At 41.1% G+C, this 20,631-nt stretch overlaps 4 protein-coding genes across 4 annotated transcripts; 3 read left to right on the top strand and 1 right to left on the bottom strand.

Annotated features, from left to right (window-relative positions):
• Positions 1 to 2,402: 2,402 nt before the first annotated feature.
• LOC129749278 (uncharacterized) lies at positions 2,403 to 3,661 on the top strand. Its single transcript, XM_055744218.1, has 2 exons — positions 2,403 to 2,739; positions 2,805 to 3,661. Exons 1-2 carry the CDS (start codon positions 2,406 to 2,408, stop codon positions 3,335 to 3,337), a joined length of 867 nt encoding a protein of 288 aa, XP_055600193.1. The 5' UTR covers positions 2,403 to 2,405; the 3' UTR covers positions 3,338 to 3,661.
• A 1,927-nt stretch (positions 3,662 to 5,588) lies between these two features.
• LOC129750110 (uncharacterized) lies at positions 5,589 to 6,629 on the bottom strand. Its single transcript, XM_055745333.1, has 2 exons — positions 6,288 to 6,629; positions 5,589 to 6,223 (listed from the first exon to the last, which is right to left on the bottom strand). Exons 1-2 carry the CDS (start codon positions 6,619 to 6,621, stop codon positions 5,724 to 5,726), a joined length of 834 nt encoding a protein of 277 aa, XP_055601308.1. The 5' UTR covers positions 6,622 to 6,629; the 3' UTR covers positions 5,589 to 5,723.
• Positions 6,630 to 11,005: 4,376 nt separating this feature from the next.
• LOC129743014 (uncharacterized) lies at positions 11,006 to 14,123 on the top strand. Its single transcript, XM_055734959.1, has 3 exons — positions 11,006 to 11,343; positions 12,149 to 13,918; positions 13,984 to 14,123. Exons 1-2 carry the CDS (start codon positions 11,006 to 11,008, stop codon positions 13,899 to 13,901), a joined length of 2,091 nt encoding a protein of 696 aa, XP_055590934.1. The 3' UTR covers positions 13,902 to 13,918; positions 13,984 to 14,123.
• LOC129743013 (uncharacterized) lies at positions 13,901 to 14,483 on the top strand. Its single transcript, XM_055734958.1, has 2 exons — positions 13,901 to 13,910; positions 13,984 to 14,483. The coding sequence occupies exons 1-2, from the start codon at positions 13,901 to 13,903 to the stop codon at positions 14,481 to 14,483; spliced, it is 510 nt and encodes a 169-aa protein (XP_055590933.1).
• The last annotated feature ends 6,148 nt before the right edge of the window (positions 14,484 to 20,631 follow it).

The raw sequence follows: 20,631 nt of genomic DNA, 5'->3' as shown, positions 1-20,631 counted from the left end.
AATTTTCTGGCTGAAAACCAACCAGGTAACCGCTAAGGGTTCGTTCTGCTGTTCTTTAAGGAACTTTTCAAAATATCTTCCCGCTTGACTGTTGGTCAGCTAGAAAAGCTTAAAAAAAGGTGTTTTGTCACTTCCGAATTAGATTTTTTATTTGCGCTTCACACTTAGCATAGCATAGCATTGGGTGACTACACACATCTTGCATTGGCTGATACACAAAGTACAACTCAATAATCAAAACAAACACAAGATGCCAAAAACGAGTTTCTGGATAAAAAACTCATTTCAAGTGTTTGTTTTGAAAATAAGTGTGGTACGATAATGCACACCGTGACAAGTCAATGTAATCATAATGGGGATGATCTGATACAGCTAAATGAACTATTCAGGTGCAGAGAACTCATACGACCCAGGGTGCTGTATTCAGATAGGTTGGGGAAGGGATATACACATGGGAAATCCTACTTGGCAAATAGGACTGATACGCAAAATAAATTTAATATGATGTAAATGCATTAAATCAAAAAATCGAAACGATCTCACCAAAGTCCATTAAAAGGTGGTGTTTTTCAGCCGGTGCTGTCTCTATTCTTCCTGATTCCTGTCATTTTGAAATGGGTTGCTTCCAAATATGTTTTTTTAAATATCTGTTGCCTATGAAAAACGCGGCATCGCAGCAATCAGGAAAATCACGCTGTCGTTTGCCCATAGCGGCTTCAACTTTTTCTCACTTTCATTAACCTTTAACTCAGGCTGCGCCACGACAATATCTATTTGCCAAATCCTTCAGATTTTTTTACACCAACTTATTCTGGCTTTACCAGCATTCGACCACTAAAACACATTATTGTACCAGGTTTTTTATTTGCGCTTCACACTTCACACAAAATTAACACAATTGTAGCATTAGCTGGTATAGCTTTAAAACTGTCTAATGTTAACTATAGAGAAGGAACACTAAGAACAGTACAGAATTTTCCAAAGATAAATAACTATCCTCAACATCTTGTTACAAAAATTATGAAAGAACGAACCCACAATATGTACAACAGTCTGAGTGAAACAAAAATTTGCAACCCAAAAATTTTATTACAATTCCATACTGAGCAGGTCTAGATGAGAAACTAGCCAGATATTTTAAACAATACGATATTAAGGTTGCCTTCCAATCTTTGAACAAAGTTATGAACACTATTTTCACAAAAACTAAAGACAAAATACCAAAAGATAAAACAGCAAAGGCACAATTTTTCCGTATGTTTGGATAACGTGCCGCTATTAAGCCTACTCCCATTTTGATGTGAAAAATCCTATTTTGTAGAAACAAGTCAATTCTTACAAAAAAGATTGGAACAACATAAAAACAATGTTAAAAACAAAAAACTGGAGGAACCGGACTTGCACAACATAGTATCGAGTACGATCATGTTTTTGATTTAAAAAATACCAAAATTTTAGAAAAAGTCTCGAAGTACAACACCAGAATCTGTGCAGAAATGTTTTACATTGAAATTAAGGGCGACAACGACGTTGTTAACAAACAGAAAGATTCAATTAACTTCAAACCAGCATACAACTTCATTTTACCAAAGAGCAAGACACTGACAGATCAATGTAAACATAACATCAAAAACAAACAAAAAACAGCGAATAACAGTACGACGATCGCTAGATAAAGAAACATAGTTAGTTCTTTAAAATGGAAAATTATACCATTAATAAATTTAATTTTAAGGTCCACTGAGGAGGAGCGAAACGCCAAAAGTAGCTCAAAACGTTTGGACCTACTGGCGAGTGATTTTGTTTTTATTTTCGCCGAAAAAAAAAACGATGATAACAACAAACAATTCATCTCGGCGATTAACCAGTTAATCAAATAATCAACATATTTTATGCAAATAATTGAGCGTACTCAAACCAAAGCATTGTGTACCATTTTTTTTTTTATTGAAATTCAATGCAAAACTTAAATTGATCGTTTATTAGCAACGAGCATTCTATAAAACCTGACAAAAATCAAACTCTCGATACCAAAAAAACACAGAATATGAACAACAAATTTTTAAACTACAGCAGCATGAATAAAAATCTGTTTAAAAAGACAAATCACGATTTTGTAATTATCAACATACAGATAGCTGTGAAAACAACCCGCACGATTCTCTGAAACAAGCAAAACGTTCGCAGTTCATGCTTTATTGCTGGAGATTTGCTTAGCCTTGAATATGTTTGTGATGCCAAAATCTGCGACAGCAAAACTGAGGTGGGTAAACTCTTATCAGTTTGGCAATCTTATTGTGCAAAAAATAAAATTTTTGGTTTGCATAGAAAGCTGATAATATTCTTAAAAAAATACTATAAAAAGCATCAAGCACCACTGGAATCCTCAGTAATAGGTCAGCACAATGATTGCGAAAATATCTTTGGTGCTTGTCGCACTCCTCGGAGTGTCCTCGGGTGAGGTAGAAGTTCCTGGAACGTTGATTTGGGAAAAACCATCCGGCCTCTCGATTGTGGGACTTGCTGAAGTAACTCCTCCGACCTGCGATATGGTCAACTATTACAGCACCTGTTACGATTGCAATCAAATCTTGGTGTGTTCCGGTAAGCTATCGAGCGCCCAGCAGGACTGCCGTGTGACTTCTCCTACCAAACCGTTTTGCTCCAACGGAATTTGTTCGGCCGTGTCAACCTGTCCTCCGAAACCTCTTACTTGTACGGATGTCGGCAAGTTCCCTGGTAAGTCGAACAAGTAATTTCTTTGTCAAAATTATGGTTTTCTATTCAATGTGAACCAATTGTAGATCCGTTCAACTGTACTCGATATCACTACTGTGATACAGCCGACACGGAATCGTCGGTTTACGAATGTCCTCCTAAATACGTATTTAATCCGGAAACTGAACTGTGCAAAGTGCAAGTCTACGTAGCGGACTGCATGACTGCCAAATGTGACCCAAGCAAAGCCTTCGGAACCTATGGCACTTCTAAGAAGTTCTTTGCCGTTTGTGCGTACACTGATAAGGGCGTCGTAGATACGGTCAATATGGCGAAATGTCCCAACAACACCCTGTTCGATACGGTCAATTCAAATGGATGCAAATTCACCTGCCCCAAGGATGGCAACTTCGCCAACCCGATGGATCCCACCTTTGCAACGTACTACATGTGCTACACTTCCGGATTAACCAAGGTAGCATCGCTGCAGACATGTGCGGAAGGAAAGGCCTTCGATATTTCAGCCGGTTTGTGCACAGCTGCTGCTTATGCTACAACCACTACTGCTCCCGCTCCGGCTCCAGCTCCAGCACCGGCACCAGCTCCGGCTCCCGCCTAAGCTGCTGTCCTCACTATTTGAATTTCGAGGCTCGAGAACATTCTACGCTGGTCGTTCCATTCATCAACAAATGACTACTGTAAATAGTTATCAAGCAGTTATCACTTCCACTTTTTCATTCACGTACTTAAAGTCTTCGTTAGATTTGAATAGATCAAAACTGTTATGAAATAAAATGAATTCTGCTGACAGTATGTAAGAGCAGCTCAGCGCACTTCATCCTCAAGTTATACAATTCTCATCCAAGATACTGAATTGAAAAGAACGTAGGGTGAATCGGGGAATACTTAGATACCTATAAATAAAAGAAGACTATCTCTTAAACCTGAGGATTACTTTAAATTTATCCGAAATCCTAGATACTTTGTTTTATAAATTGATGGTGTTTTTTTTATACAGTTTTGTTTATAAAGAGACTCTATCCGAAACTCAACGCATCCCGCAAAGACTTCGAACCGTAATCCGAAATGTGCCGGAACAAGGACGGAGGCATCCTGACGGACAATCGTGAGGTGTTCAATAGGTGAAAACAGAACTTCGATGAACATCTGAACGGCGCACATGCAGGAGACCAAGACGGCGGGAGAAGGTACATCGCTGGCGTAGCCAACGACGTAGAGGAGCCACTCCCAACGATGAGTGAAGTTAAGAAAGCCATTCGCCAGCAACAAATCGGCTGGGAAGGATGGAATCGCAGCTGAACAAATCCAAATGAGCCCGAACAAGTTGACCGATAACCAACCTACACCGGTTGATAGTCCGAATCTGGGACACAGAACAGCCACTGAGGAGTGAAAGGAGGGGATAACATGTCCCATCTACAAGAAGGGCGACAAATTGGACTGTGAGAACTACCGAGCGATCACTGTCCTCAATGCCGCCTACAAAGAGTTGTCCCGAATCCTACTCTGCTGCCTAACGCCACAAGCAAACAGATTTGTGGGAAGTCATCAGGCCGGTTTCATGGAGGGACGATCTACGACGAACCATATATTCACATTACGGCAAATCCTCCAAAAATGCCGTGAACACCAAGCACATACGCACCATCTGTTCATCGACTTCAAAGCAGCATATGACACGATCGACCGTATCAAGCTTTAGAAAATCATGGACGAGAACGACTTTTCCAGGAAGCTGATCAGACTGATCAAGACGACGATGAATGGATCGTATTAAGTGCTGTCTGCGGATTTCAGGTGAATTGTCGAGCCCATTCGTATTGTGCAGGGAATTCAACAAGGCGATGGTCTATCGATGTTCAATGTGGCGCTAGGAGGTGTTATTCGACGAGCAGTGGGCGAGATGCGGGGCACGATTTTTAACAGATCCAGTCAACTTATCTGCTTTTCCGATAACATTGATATAGTCGGCACATCATCTGCGGCGGTAGAGGAGGCAAACTGAAACGCGAAGCAGAAAGATTGGGTTGATGATCAATTCGTTCAAGAAGAAGTATATGCACTGGCCTGCGGATCCAAGACCGACCGAACAATAACCGACCGAAATAACAAGGTCTCGATCGACGGTGACGCGCTAGAGATAGTCGAAGACTTCGTCTATCTCGGCTAACTGGTAACCGCAGACAATTATACCAGCCATGAGATCCAGCGTCAAATGATCAGCAGAAGTCGTGACTACTATGGACTCCACAAGAAACTGCGTTCAAGAAGACTTAGCTCTTGTACTAAGTGTAACATTTTAACGACGCCCATTAAACCGGTTGTCCTCTACGGGCACGAGACAAGGGTATTGCTCGAGAAGGACCTGCGAACACTTGGAGTATTCGAGCGACGAGTGTTAAGAACCATCTTAGGCGGCGTGTAGGAGAACGGAGTGTGAAGGCTAAGGATGAACCACGAGCTCGCGAGACTCTATGGCAAACCCAGTATCCAGAAGGTGGTGAATGCTGGCCGGAAACGCATGGCAGAGCATGTTGCAAGAATGCTGGACGACTGTTCTGCAAAACAGGTATTCGCTCCCAATCCGGTCGGAACGAGACACGCAGGGGCTCAAGGAGCGAGGTGGTTAGACCAAGTGGAGCGTGATCTGGCAAATGTTGGATGTCCGAAAAATTGTAGAATGATTGCCATGAGCCGAGTGCATTTCAAGAATTATGTTCATCAAAGTATGTCGTGAGATCCTTCTGCGTCTTTCGTTTTTGATTCAGTTAATCGATTTTAGGCACGTGTACTATGAAAAACAATTATTTTGGTTAATTTCCGTTTACTACATTTGGTTTGCCACTGAAAACTTTAAAACGAGAAATTTTAAACGAAAAACTAGAACTTTATTGGTTTCTAGCAAAGCCAAAGCTATGTCCTATCGAAACCTTATTTCCCACAGGCTTCAAAAGGAATGTTAAAAATATAAGAAAGTAAAGAATTTAAGCAGCAGGAGCAGGAGCAGGGGTGGTTGTAGCATAAGCGGCAGCTGTGCACAAACCGGCTGCAACGTCAAAGGCCTTTCCTTCCGCACATTTCTGCAGCGAAGCAACCTTGGTCACTCCAGAAGTGTAGCACAGATAGTAACTGGCAAAGGTGGGATCCATTGGGTTGGCGAAGTTGCCATCCTTGGGGCAGGTGAATTTGCATCCACTTCCGTTGACCGTATCGAAAAGGGTGTTGTTGGGACATTTCGCCATATCGACCGACGACAGGACGCCTTTATCGTCGTAGGTGCAAATGGCGAAGAAGGTCTTAGAAGTGCCGTAGGTTCCGAAGCCCTTGGTGGGGTCACATTTGGCAGTCATGCAGTCCGCGACGTAAACTTGCACTTTGCAGAGTCCTGTGTCTGCGTTATACACGTATTTGGGTGGACATGCGTATACAGAAGAATCTTCTCCGGCAGCCTCACAGTAGTGGTATTGGGTGCAGTTGTAGGGATCTGGGTATCAGAATCAGGTATGAAGCACGCAATTAAGGCAAAAAGTGTTTGTTGTCCAACTTACCAGGGAACTTGCCAGCATCAGTGCAGGAAAGAGGTTCTGGAGGGCAGGTGGGCGTCGCTGAGCAAATTCCAGCCGAACAGTACGGTTTGGTAGGAGAATTCACACGGCAATTCTGCTGGGTACTAGGAAGCTTACCAGAACACACCAAAATTTGATTGCAGTCGTAACAGGTGCTGTAGTAGTTGACACCATCGCAAGTCGGGGGAATTACTTCAGCAAGTCCCACAATCGAAAGTCCCGATGGTTTTTCCCAAATCAACGTTCCAGGAACTTCTACCTCAGCTGAGGACAGTCCGAAGAGTGCGATGAGAACCAAAGATACTATTGCAATCATTTTGATGTGCCACCTATTTCTGATGCCATTCTAAGATTTCCAGCCTCGTTTATATACTCTCTTTTTCATCATCTTGTATTCTGTTGGAACAATCATTTCCCAGAATTCTAATTTCGGCCCTCGCGGAAATTGCATTTTTTTTTTCAAGGGTACACGAGTTCATTGTCTCAACGAAATGTAAATACGCTTATCATTTTGAGGAAAAAAATGGATACAATATACCCAACTCTGGAAATTTCATAACTTAGACTTTCAAAACTAAACAATTTTTTAACTGCAATTTGGACAATTTAGGCAATTTTAACTATTTCGACAGATTGGATCATTTTGAAAATTTTTTAGTGTTGACAATTTTCATGATTTTTCCCTAAATTAATGAATTTTTCTCATAAATTATCAAAAAAATCATTTTTTTTTTAATTTTATAAATAATTATATGATAATTTTGTTGAGCGATCAAAATTTCCACAATATTGTTCAGAAATTTGAAATTAAGTTCTGAAAAAAAAATTCTTCAGTTAACGACATAGCATATTTTTGTGCAATAATAAATAATTACTAATTCACGAGACTGTTTTTCTCAGGAAGATAACGAAACAAAGAAATGATTAATTATCATGTTTACATCTTGCAAAACATTTCCGAAACAATGCACCCGTTAATCTTCAAGATGATCCTGGATGGTCCTAATTAGGTGCGGTTGTAGAAGTTTTTTTTCATACAGTCTTCATTTGGTAATCAGAACTGAAAAAAATTAATTGAAACAATGTTATATGTGTATTGGTGAATATAATGAGATGAAAAACTATATGTGAGTTTATAAAACTTATTGAGAAATTTTCCTGACTGAGTTTTTTTTTAAATCACTAAGCGCTATGCATAAATCGAAAAAAGTAAAAACGTCTCATAAAGAGCTTTTTTCCCAATTAGCATTGTTCATCCTTTCAAAATATGTCTAGAAATGTTGTTTGAATAAGCATCTTGAAAAAAAAAATAATTTTTTTTATCTACATTTTTTTTCCTTTGAAAAAAAAACTTGTTATTGAAAATTCTATTCTATAGTCATGCTGATATGGAAGATAATCCTTTTTTGCCACTGTTAGTACTCGTGACATAATGCTGAGTTTTTTCACCAACACTTTTCAATTTCGGGAAAAACACCCTTAAAAACGACCTCGTTTGTCGTCCGGCTACCTGGTTTATGTTCTGAAGGTTTTTGAGATAGTTTTTCCCTGTCACATCAGTACACGCTCAGCATGTGTGCGTAATAAATGTTAAAATTCTATGGAAAGAAGGTTCTAGCGATTTTTATTTTCCTTTACCGTTCATGACTTGAACCCGCAATCTACGCTTCGTCAAAAATGTTTAACCAAACTAGATTTCACATTTCGGGATATCGGAGTATGATCAGCAAAGTTTTAACGTCTCCCAACATCTTCAAAGTTCTAATGTTGGTGTCATTTAGTAAAAGGCATAAATACATCGATACAAATTAAAAGTGCCGGCTCTATTCAGTATTTCTTTTTCGATACAGTTGATTGGTGAGGGACAAAATTTTCGGGACTGATTAAAATTATCAATACCCTAATGCCTTGTTTTGATATTACTCTAAAGCTAAAATTGTATGTTTGTTTTCAATTCGATCAAACTTTGGACTCAATCATTGATTTTTTACGGAAGAAATCTGAATACCAAATCATGCTATCAATTTGATCTCACTTTTCTGCTCTATCGTAAGAAATGAAACCCTTATGATGCCTTGAGTTTTTAAGTTGAAAAACCAAACCAGCTAGTGCATTCATTTTGGTCTCAATGCCTTATTTAGATATTGATTTGGCATCGTATTTCGACATGTTGATACTTCAATGAAACCTTATTTTGCCGTCTGAAAAAAAACGGTACTAAATTATGCTATTATTTTGGTATAACTGTTTGCTACACAGCAAAAAATTTCTAAAAGTATACGCAATCTAAAATACGAGTGATCAACTTTTTGACCAGTGAAATTCAAAACTGATGTAATTTCACAGTCTTTTTGATCTATTTTTGAATCGTTGGTATAAACTTAATTTTGAATGATGTATGTATGTTTACACGCCTTGATTTAAAAAATATATCTCAATATAAAATTACATCGAAAACAATGTAAAACACGACATATCCATTGTTTTCCTTTTTTCACGGCATAACTTGTTCTGTTTTTATCCGAGATGGTGGTTTATTGTGCGAAAAGAAAAAAAAATTCGCTTCCGCAGATAATTTTGTATTAAAACCGAACCAAATTCTTTCAGAGTTGAATTAAAAAATGGTAGGTTATAGTTATAGATGAAATGAAAAAAAAAATGGAACTTCAAATTCTCTTTCGATTGCAGGAATTGCAGTTTTATAAATAGATCAAAAGCCGAATCAATGTTTAATGTTTCTGATGTTTAGGGGATTCCGATTACTATGCTGTTCTGGAAGGATTCAAGAATGCCTGACGCTGATCGGCAAAACATCGCCCTCCTGGGGATCATCGGACACAAGACACAACCACAATTCCAGCTGCCAGTGATGGTGGGTGTTTTTTGAGTTTTCAGTGTATCGGAAATATATGTTAAATAAAATGACACATGTGCCGTATTTATTCATAAACAACACCCTAAATCTGATTATTTAAAAAAAGATTTGTAATATTACCGGTAATATGTTTAGAAATGTATATCATTGTGTATTTTTTCACGACGGTTTATGTCATCCGTTTTTGTGCATTGTTTTCGATCTAAATTTCCCCGCCTTAAAATTTACATTGTTGAGAAAAATACACCGTGGTAGAATTTTATATCAAAATCGATGTTCCGTTTTCGTGCATCGTTTTCTATCTAAATTTACACGATTTTTTCTTGCTGTGTATCGGTGGATTTTTGGTGGAGTTGCGAGCATTTGCGTGTAATTTCCCTAACAAATGCAAAAGTGCTATCATCTCTTTCATATTATTCACAAAGATACAGTAGAAATGCAGTGTTCGGCTGAAAAGCGCTATAATGCTTAAAGCTAACAATTGTCCGCTAACAATTTGTTAGCGGTTTAAATTTTCCACTAAATTTTAATGAGTTATAAAATTAAAAAGTATCGTTTTTTTTTTGGTTCCGCTTGTTGGAGACCACTAACTCCCATATATGTGTGAAAATCTCACGGATTATTACATAAAGAAGTATACTTTTTATCGTTTATCATGTTAAAGTGACATTGGATGTCATATTGATAACAATATGTGGTCCAGGAAACATTCTTCGAATGATCTTGGTGGTGGTTGCCGAAGGGAACTAAAGTAACGAAAGGTCGCATACTTAAGGAAACATGAAATTTCTAGCTTTACATTTAGCTGAACAAAGATTCTATGAGAGTTTGAGGTACTCAAACGTTGAGGTTACACTTGACCCCCTTAACACTTTTAGCGTCTTCTGAAAGGTACAAATTTGAATAATGGAACTTCTTATCGTATTTCACGAAACATCTTTCAATAAAGTGCTTTACCTTCGCCTAATCCTTTCTAATAAACCGCTGAGGACCCTTCTGGGTGTTTTGAAGGACCTATTTGAGAGTTTTATTTGATATATCGAATGGTTTTGTCAATTTTCTGTCAACGCGTTGAAAAATTTCAAAACTCAAAGAAAAATTAAGGATCAGATCTATTGTTAATTAACATCAATCGGCCGGATAGAGCTTTGAGGATGTGTTAGATTGAATATAATATCTTTCATCCGAAAGAGGAATAAATATTTCTCACGTGCGCAGTCTATTTTATCAGCAAGTGATTAGTGATAAGTGCTTTAAGCTTGAAGCGATCGCTTTAGCAGCACATTTAACGTACATTTAATTAGTGATAGCGATCATTGAATGATTTAGCGATATAGTAAGCGGCACAATTTTTCTAGTTAGCGTAGAAATGTAATGTTAAATTACATTTTTTGCTGTGAACCGTCATCCAGCTTCTGAATAAACAGTCAAAGAGACTTAAAATATGAAACAAAATGATGTAAATTGTATGATATGAAATATACCTTGTGGTGAACAAGTTAGTTTTGCGGTTTGTTGGCATACAATTTAGTGCAAATATTCATCTCATATTTTTCTAAATTTTCAGTACCATAAAAAAAAGTATAGTTTTCTATACAAATTCCCATACAAAATCAAATCTTGTTGTCAGTCAGGACTGAATAAATCGGCACGGAATCTACTTCGAAAGGAATGCGACTTTCAAATCCCAATTAGCGAATAAAAACTGTAATCGCTGATGCCTAAATAAGAATTCCGGGAAATGATTGCTCGGATGATTTCAATGAGAGTATATAAACGAGGCTGGTAATCTTAGGACGGCATCAGAAACAGGTGGCACATCAAAATGATTGCAATAGTATCTTTGGTTCTCATCGCGCTCCTCGGAGTGTCCTCAGCTGAGGTAGAAGTTCCTGGAACGTTGATTTGGGAAAAACCATCGGGACTTTCGATTGTAGGACTTGCTGAAGTAACTCCCCCGACTTGCGATGGTGTCAACTACTACAGCACCTGTTACGATTGCAATCAAATTTTGGTGTGTTCCGGTAAGCTTCCAAGTACCCAGCAGAATTGCCGTGTGAATTCCCCTACCAAACCGTACTGTTCGGCTGGAATTTGCTCAGCGACACCCGCCTGTCCTCCAGAACCTCTTTCCTGCACTGATGCTGGCAAGTTCCCTGGTAAGTTAGCTTAGCTTAGCTTAGCTTGATTGACTACTCACATCCACCTTGAATCATTGAACTCGAAATGAATCATAAATAGTTGCAAAGCAATATTCAATTCAAAAAAAAAAATTATGATTGTAATTAAGACACTGTTATAGTGTATAAACATTTCGAATTCCATGATCGCAGGTGTGGCTCAGTAGAACAAGTTCCACATCGCCAATGGTTGCTACTCCGTGATTGACCGAGGCCATCAATTTTGTCCAGAGGTCAAATGAATGGTGTCTGGGATTGACAAAACATTCACAATGAACAAAACTGATGCTCTCTCTTTAAACATCAATAACGGCGCCGGCCACGTCCTAGTAGTCAATGGATAGAAGGAAAATAGAGAGAAAGGATTGAAAGATTCATAGCTCATGCTTTAGGACCGAGGTCACCTCTGCATCCTAGCAAAATAATTTTGATTTGGAAATGGGGGTAGGATATGATTTGGAGACACTTTTGACTAGTGCGATTTAATATTATACATCCTGTTTTTTGGTCTTCCTTTATTATTGAGATTATTATTTCTTTTCTTTATTTTTCTAAATGCTTTTTTAAAAATCTGTTTGCAATTATTCAAAAGCTTTTCGAAAATTTCTTTTAATGTTATTACAGTTTCATTATGATAGACTTTCTTTTTAACATAATTAATTCTTTTATACACTTAATCAATCAAAACTAGGTTTTGATAAAAAGAAAAATTTGAAAACTTATAATAAAACTTGAAACTTGCCTTTGTGATTTTTTCTTCTACACTCCTATGGTTTCCTATGGACTAGCGATTGGAAACTTGGAACATGGAACTGCCGATCTCTAAATTTTGTGGGCAGTACCCACGTGCTCTCCAACGAATTGAAGAGCCGCAAATTCGACATCGTAGCGCTGCAGGAGGTATGCTGGAAGGGCTCCACGGTGCGAACGTATCCAGATGGTCGTGCCATCTACCAGAGCTGCGGCAACACACACGAGCTTGGAACAGCTTTTATAGTGATGGGAAAGATGCAAAAGCGCGTGATCGGATGGTGGCCGATCAACTCACGAATGTGCCGGTTGAGAATCAAGGGCCGGTTCTTCAACATCAGCATCATCAACGTGCACAGCCCTCACCTCGGAAGTACCGGTGACGACAAAGACGAATTCTACGCGCAGCTGGAGCGTGAATACGACCGTTGCCCAAAACATGATATCAAGATCGTCATCGGGGATTTCAATGCTCAGGTCGGCCAGGAGGAGGAATTTAAACCGACAATTGGAAGGTTCAGCGCGCACCAGCTGACCAATGAAAACGGCCTCAGACTTATTGATTTCGCCGCCTCCAAACGAATGGCCGTACGTAGTACCTTTTTTCAGCACCGCCTCCCACACAAGTACACCTGGAGATCACCATACCAAACGCAATCACAGATCGACCACGTTTTGATCGACAGCCGGCACTTTTCGGACATCATCGACGTCAGATCCTGTCGGGGCGCCAACATCGAGTCGGACCATTATCTGGTGATGGTGAAGATGCGCCCAAAACTCTCCGTAGTGAACAACAAGCGAAACCGGCGCCCGCCTCGGTTAAACATCGCGCGACTGAAGCAACCTGAGGTCGCGGCAGACTACGCGCAATCGGTCGAAGCAGCGCTGCCGGCAGAGGGCGAGCTTGACGAAGCCCCTCTCGAGGACTGTTGGGATACCATCAAAACAGCCATCAACAGTGCGGCGGAGAACGTCATCGGTTATGTGGAGCGATCTCGACGGAACGACTGGTTCGACGATGAGTGTAGGAGGGTGATGGACGAAGAAAATGCCGCGCGGGCGGCAGTAGTGCAAAGAGGCACCCGTCGAAATGTGGAAAATCACCGACAGCGGAAGAGGCAGCGAGTCCGACTTTTCCAGGAGAAAAAGCGCCGCCTGGAGGAGGAGGAGCTCCAGGAGCTGGAGCAGCTGCATCGTTCCCAAGAAACACGAAAGTTCTATCAGAAACTCAACGCATCCCGCAAAGGCTTCGTGCCGCAAGCCGAAATGTGCCGGGATAAGGACGGGGGTATCCTGACGGACAATCGTGAGGTGATCAAAAGGTGGAAGCAGCACTTCGATGAACACCTGAACGGCGCACATGCAGGAGATCAAGACGGTGGGGGAAGGTACATCGCCGGCGTAGCCAACGACGAAGAGGAGCCACTCCCAACGATGAGTGAAGTTAAGGAAGCCATTCGCCAGCTGAATAGAAACAAGTCGGCTGGGAAGGATGGCATCGCAGCTGAACTCATCAAAATGGGCCCGGACAGGTTGACCGATTGCCTACATCGGTTGATAATCCGGATCTGGGACATAGAACAGCTACCGGAGGAGTGGAAGGAGGGGGTAATATGCCCCATCTACAAGAAGGGCGACAAATTGGACTGTGAGAACTACCGAGCGATCACTGTCCTCAATGCCGCCTACAAAGTGTTGTCCCGAATCCTACTCCGCCGCCTAACGCCACAAGCAAACAGATTCGTGGGAAGTCATCAGGCCGGCTTCATGGAGGGACGGTCTACGTGATGCTGGCAAGTTCCCTGGTAAGTTGGACAACAAAGTACTTTTTGCCTTAATTGCGTGTTTCATACCTAATTCTCATCTCCAGATCCCTACAACTGCACCCAATACCACTACTGTGAGGCTGCCGGAGAAGATTCATCTGTGTATGCATGCCCACCCAAATACGTGTATAACGCTGACACTGGACTGTGCAAACTGCAGGTCTACGTTGCGGACTGCATGACCGCCAAATGTGACCCCACCAAGGGCTTCGGAACCTATGGCACTTCTAAGACCTACTTTGCCATTTGCACCTACGATGATAAAGGCGTCCTGTCGTCGGTCGATATGGCGAAATGTCCCAACAACACCCTGTTCGATACGGTCAACGGAAGTGGGTGCAAATTCACCTGCCCCAAGGATGGCAACTTCGCCAACCCGATGGACCCCACCTTTGCCAGTTACTATCTGTGCTACACTTCTGGACTGACCAAGATTGCTTCGCTGCAGAAATGTGCGGAAGGAAAGGCCTTTGACGTTTCAGCCGGTTTGTGCACAGCTGCCGCTTTTGCTACAACCACCCCTGCTCCTGCTCCTGCTGCTTAAATTCTTCACTTTCTTTTACTTTTACTTACATTTATTTTTTGTGCGAAGATTCAGGTTTGATTGAAGAAAAATAAATTTCAAGTGTTTTGTTATTAATTGACTTGTTCTAATTTTTGCAATACCAATGAAAATTCGTTCAGTTTAAAAGAAAAAAATCGAATATTAAACGAAACAACTGATTTAACAGAAAAATGAGATTAATCTTGCTAGATTGAGAGATTGGTAGGTTAGCCATTGATTGATCGAACAGCCCAGCTCTAACTTCGGACTTAGCGATTTGAACAATTCTCGAGTATGTACTTACTTACTCAATGTTCCCGCGCCGATCCTCCGGTGCATAGGGCCGTGGTAAAAGACCTCCACTGTTGACGATCCAGAGCCAGCGTCTTCACTTGGTCCCAGTCAAGACTCTCGTCGACAGTTCGTACTTCGGCGGCTAGGCTTCACTCCACGAGTTTCTGGGCCTGTCTCTCCTTCGATGTCCCTCTGGACCTGGATTCCATTCAAGCGCCTCTTTGCAAATCTCGTTCTCATCTCTTCGCAGCGTGTGCTCAATCCATCTCCCGTTACGCTCCCGAATCTCGATTTCTAGCGCCCTTTGATTACACTGGCGATGTAGTTCCTCATTTGAGATCCAATTGTCAGGCCACCAAGCGAATTGTCAGGCAGCGATTCACCAATAATTGCAGTTTTCGCGTCGTTACCGTATATGTGCACCAAGTTTCACACCCGTACAACAATACGGATTTGACGCTTGAGTTGAAGATTCGGATTATCGTTCGTAGAGATATCTGACCGCCAGATGTTCCGAAGACTCGCAAACGCAAATCGGGCCTTTCTGATCCGGGTTTCGATGTCTTTTCTGGTACCACCATTAGGCGTTATCTGGCTACCAAGATACTGGAAGCACTCCACTTTCGCAACTTGTTGCCCAGCTACCACGAAATTGGAACGATTTCCTGTGTTGATTTCCATCGACTTGATCTTTCCGACATTGATTATGAGACCTGCTGCCTTGTAGCTTTCGGTGAGGTCATCAAGTTTGCTCTGCATGTCTTGCCAGGTCAAGGTCGTTCAGCTGCTCCATTGTCGAAAGATTCCACAGCAATCCTCGCTTTGGACTACAGTGAATCGATCCAGTCAAGATCTCATCCATTACTAAGAGAAATAGCAGCGTTGATAAGATACATCCTTGTCTCACTCCAGCAGTTACCGGGATTGGTTCGGACAAGACACCGTCGTGCAAGCTTTGCACGAAAATGCTTCGTACTGTGCTTCGATGAGATGAACTCGTTTCTCTGGGACCCTTCGTCGTCTTAGAGCAGCCCAGATGTTTTCTTGGTTAATTCGGTCAAATGCTTTTTCGAAATCAACGAACACCAGCAGAAGAGAGTCCTGGAATTCGTTGATTTGTTCCAGTATGATTCGTAGGCTCTCGAGTCCCGGAGGGAAATACACTCAGTTGAGAACTAAGGAAATAGTTTTTATTTTGGTTTTTGAGCGGGGCAATCGGCGGTTAAAAAATAAACGCGGAAGAGGGTTGAACTAATACTTACTTTCTTAAAGTAGTAGTGCGACGTGGTTGCTCATCATTCCTGCTTTTTGCCAACAAACAAATACACGCACATTTTAGATTTCGGAAGTCATCTTACCCCCGGGACTTTTATTTGTTCTCGAAAATGACATGAGGCTTAAAAAAACAGCAACAGTACGATAGAAAAGCTTAGGGTGGTAAAGTGGGCAGGATTTCGAAGCAGGAATTCTACATTGTACTAGGTATTACAAACCATATTCAAACGTAGGCTTTTATTATAACGTTTTTCATAGTTGAGCTATGCGTACTTTGAACCACTATGAATACATTCAACTTGGCAATCAGATTCTCATATCATCTGTGTCCAAAAATATCTTTTATAAATCTTTCTAAAATTTCGCGAATGTGTGTGGTTCGACCCTAAACTGTTGTCAACGAAGGATCCACAGTCGTGGTAAGTGATGGATCCAGTGTTGTAGTCAATGACGGATCCAAAGTCGTGGTTAATGACGGATCAACGGTTGTAGTCAATGAAGGATCAACTGTGGTTGTTAAAGATGGATCTACAGTGGTTGTCAAAGAAGGATCTACCGTAGTAGTCAACGAGGGGTCTACAGTTGTGGTTAACGATGGGTCTACAGTCGTAGTCAATGATGGATCTACAGTTGTAGTAAGTGAAGGATCTACAGTCGTAGTCAATGAGGGATCTACTGTTGTAGTCAAAGATGGATCTACAGTAGTAGTTAGAGATGGATCTACAGTGGTCGTCAAGGAAGGATCTACAGTGGTCGTCAAAGAAGGATCTACCGTAGTAGTCAAAGATGGATCAACAGTTGTAGTCAACGCAGGATCTGCTGTTGTCCCTCCAGCGACTGTAGTCGTTGGAAGACCAGCCGCCGTTGTAGTAGTAGCTGCCGATACAGTTGTCGTCGCAACAGGTGTCACACAAACTCCCTTTTCATTGTCGAACTTTCTACCGTCACTGCAAGATCTTGACAGCGATAGGAATATCCATCCGAAACGGTAACAGGTATAGTAAGATGCACCGCTAACGTCAAAGGGGTTTGCGAAATTTCCTTCGCTGGAACAGGAGAACACACATCCGGTACCTCTGGCGGTATCGAAAATCGTGTTTGGAGGACACTTGACGATCTGAATACCACTCACAGCTCCGTTAGTGTAACTGCACATGGCGAAGTAGTTCTTGGAGGTACCGTAGTTGATGAAAGGTCGGTTGATGTCACATTTCACAGTGAGGCAGTCAAATCTGGAGCGCTGTCTACGGCACTTGCTGCTGGCCGGGTTAAATACATATCGTGGAGGGCATTCGTATACGGACGACTCCTGTCCTTCCTGCTCGCAGTAGTGGAATTTGTTACAACTGTAAGGATCTGTTATACGAGAATAGTTTTTTAGTATTTTTGAAAAAAATAATTTCACATTGTCAATCTTTAACAAACTTTGCAAAAATCTTTAGAATTTTTCCTTCATTTTTCTATCTAACTTTCTATCAGCAAAAAGTTTAATCAAGGACAGTATCGATCCACTTTTACTTTTCGTAACTTTCACATATTCCTACAGCGGAAATCGAAATTCATTCTGTTTTATACATTTTCTCAAGAACAAATTGTACGAATTTCCGGCACACTTCAAGAGTTTGGGTCACAGATCATAGATATTTTGTAGGACTTCTAAGACGTTCCACAAAGTTTTTATTATTTCACTTATCTTCGAGTCCAACTTTTTCTTTTCCCCATAACAACATACCCGGATAGAATCCCAAGCCGGTGCAGGGCAGCGCAACCGCAGGACACGTGGCCGTTGCCGAACATTTTCCTTCGGAACAGTATGGTTTATTGGGCGATACCACTCGGCAGTCTCGTTGGAAACTTTTCGATCCGGAACACACCAGGATTTGGTTACAATCATAACAGGTGCTGTAGTAGTTCTTATTATCACAGGTAGGTGGCACCGGAGCAGCAAGATCCATAATCGATACACCAACGGAAGGTTGGATCAATGTTCCCGGAAGCTCATCGTTGGCCCGAGAAATTACTAGAACAGCGGCTAGAGCAACGATTATTCCGGCTATCATGTTGAATTTACACTAACTGGTTCGGTGACGAGATAAGTTGCTCATTTTTATAGGGAACGAAACTATTCCATCACCTGAGTTTAACTCCATCTTCAGATCAGAGAATACATACATATGTCGACAGCTTTAGTTTAGCAATCTGGAAACGGGAACTGTGTCATGCTTCTTATCGTAGCATAGATAAAAGTTTATGTGACCCAAGGCCATCGACGAATCATAAGATATGAACGATGTTGACCCATTCTAACGAGATAAATTTTAAAAGAATCTGTGAGCCATTAAGATCTAATTATTTTATTTATGTTTTGGAATAATTATTGGGACGAAAAAAAGTGATGACTGGACATTTTATAATAAAAAGGTCTTTATTTCCGTAGTAACAAACTGAGATTTTTTTCTAGTTTTAAGTATTATTGATAACATTAACATGTGTCAGAAATAAGAAAATTTTAAAATAGCTTACTTGAAAGTTGCAATACATGTATTACAACCATCACAAGCTTTGAAGGCCCATCCAAGATAATATTCATTTCATCATTGGTAATTTGATGCATGAACTTTTAAAGTTGGCTTCTAAATCAACGATCACCATTTTTATTCAAAAGCTTCATACGCCATCTAGCAATGTCATCAGGTTTAATTCCGACAAGCATTTTCAATATTCCACGGGAAATTTGTTTTCAATAAAAAAAAACTCATTTAAACAGAAAGGAGAAAAATTAAAAAATAAAATTCTGTACCGTAAACTGGGGGAATTTTGACCACCGGGGTAATTTTGATCAATATGAATTTTTTACTGATAACACTGAGTAACAAAAAAAGATTTTTTGAAAATAGTCTAGGGTTTTCCAACTGAATTAGACTAATATTGACGCCCTGAGTCCGAAAATGATCATGGTTTTGTTCAATCAGGTCAGGATATTAGAATACATAAATTTTTAAAAGTCGATTTTTCGCCAAAAAACAAATTTCTGCGATTCCTCAGCTGAGAAACCCCTAACGATTTTCTCGGTTTTTCTTAAGAAATAAAAGTCAACATATGCAAATTCTATCAGTTTTTATTTAATCTAAGAAATTTGATAAGCATATTAGCATAATATTAGTATAAGAATGAGCGTAACGAGACACAAAAGTTTAGAGTTTACGGCATAAATCGCCGTTTCTTCGATTCCCGTTTGTGAGCAGCTGCTGGGTTGTCTCTCTTCAGCGACCAGCAGTAGTCCGCCATCATGACTGCGTCCCACCTCCCCTGGTACCTCTCCTCCATTTGGCGCATGTCTTGATGGAACCTTTCTCCCTGCTCGTCGCTCATCGCCTCTAGGTTTTCAGGAAACTTCTCCATATGTGAGAACAAGAAGTGCATCTTTATACTTATCAAACACCCCAGTTTTTTGAAGGCCTCTATCATGCTGCTGACGAGTGTGGCGCGGTTTGCTGCCTTCGTGTTCCCCAGGAAGTTGATCACCACCTGCACAAACGATTTCCACGCAGCGCGCTCTAGTGTGTTCATGGAGTTTTCAAACTCTGCGTCCTTCATCAGTTGCCGTATCTGTGGGCCATCGAAAATGCCTGCCTTCAGCTTCTCAATGGTCAGTCGAGGAAAGGCTTTGCACAGGTAGTTGAAGCATTTCCCATCCTTGTCCAGGGCGCGCGTGAACTGTTTCATTAACCCTAGCTTCATGTGTAGTGGTGAGATCAATATCTTTTCCCGGTCAACACAGGCGGCGGCAACGCTATTCAAACCGTATGGAGCACATCTCTCAGATTTCCCCTTTTTTTTCCCCTCGTTTTGACAGATTTAAGCTTTCGTCTCCTATGCTCTCAAGGCAAAAAAAGCTTAAATCTGATAAAAAAAAGCTTAAAAACGAGATTCACGACCACTTATTTAAAAGATGTTGGTCACACGATACATAGACAAAACGTGTAAAGTTGCCGCCGCCTGGGTCAACAAGAGGTTCGTTTATGATGTTTCTCGCCCCAGGTACTAACTGCTCTCGTGCCGGCCACTCTTTCTTAACATAGTGGTGGGCTCTGTTTCGACTGTCTCACATACATATAAAGCATGAGTACTTCGTAGACTCGGACTGTTGACCAAGTAGAAAGTTCACCATCTTAAAGTCGACACAGATGATCCATTGGTGCTGCTCATATTGGATTTTGTCGAGCACGTACTTCACTGCTTCATATTTCTCTACAAGAGTTGTGGAGTGCGCAAGAGGGATTGAGGCGAACTGGTTCCCGTTGTGGAGGAGCACACACTTCAAAGAGCGCTTACAGCTGTCAATAAACAGTCGCCATTCTCTCGGATCGTAGTGAGGAGCCCCAAGTTTAACAAGAAGACCGGCGACATCTCGGCAGTACACTAGGTCTTCCTCCTGGCAGAAGTAGCCCATGTAGTCCTCATGCCTTCTACGAAAGTAAGTGATACGCGCGTCCTCGCCAAGTAGATTTTTCTCTTTGAGTCTGGAGGCCAACAGCTTGGAGGAAGTCTTTGACAAGCTGAGATCCCGAACAAGATC

The sequence above is a fragment of the Uranotaenia lowii genome, chromosome 2, assembly GCF_029784155.1.
Source record: "Uranotaenia lowii strain MFRU-FL chromosome 2, ASM2978415v1, whole genome shotgun sequence".
NCBI classification, from domain to species: domain Eukaryota; kingdom Metazoa; phylum Arthropoda; class Insecta; order Diptera; family Culicidae; genus Uranotaenia; species Uranotaenia lowii.
This window is presented reverse-complemented; position numbering and strand designations above follow the sequence as displayed.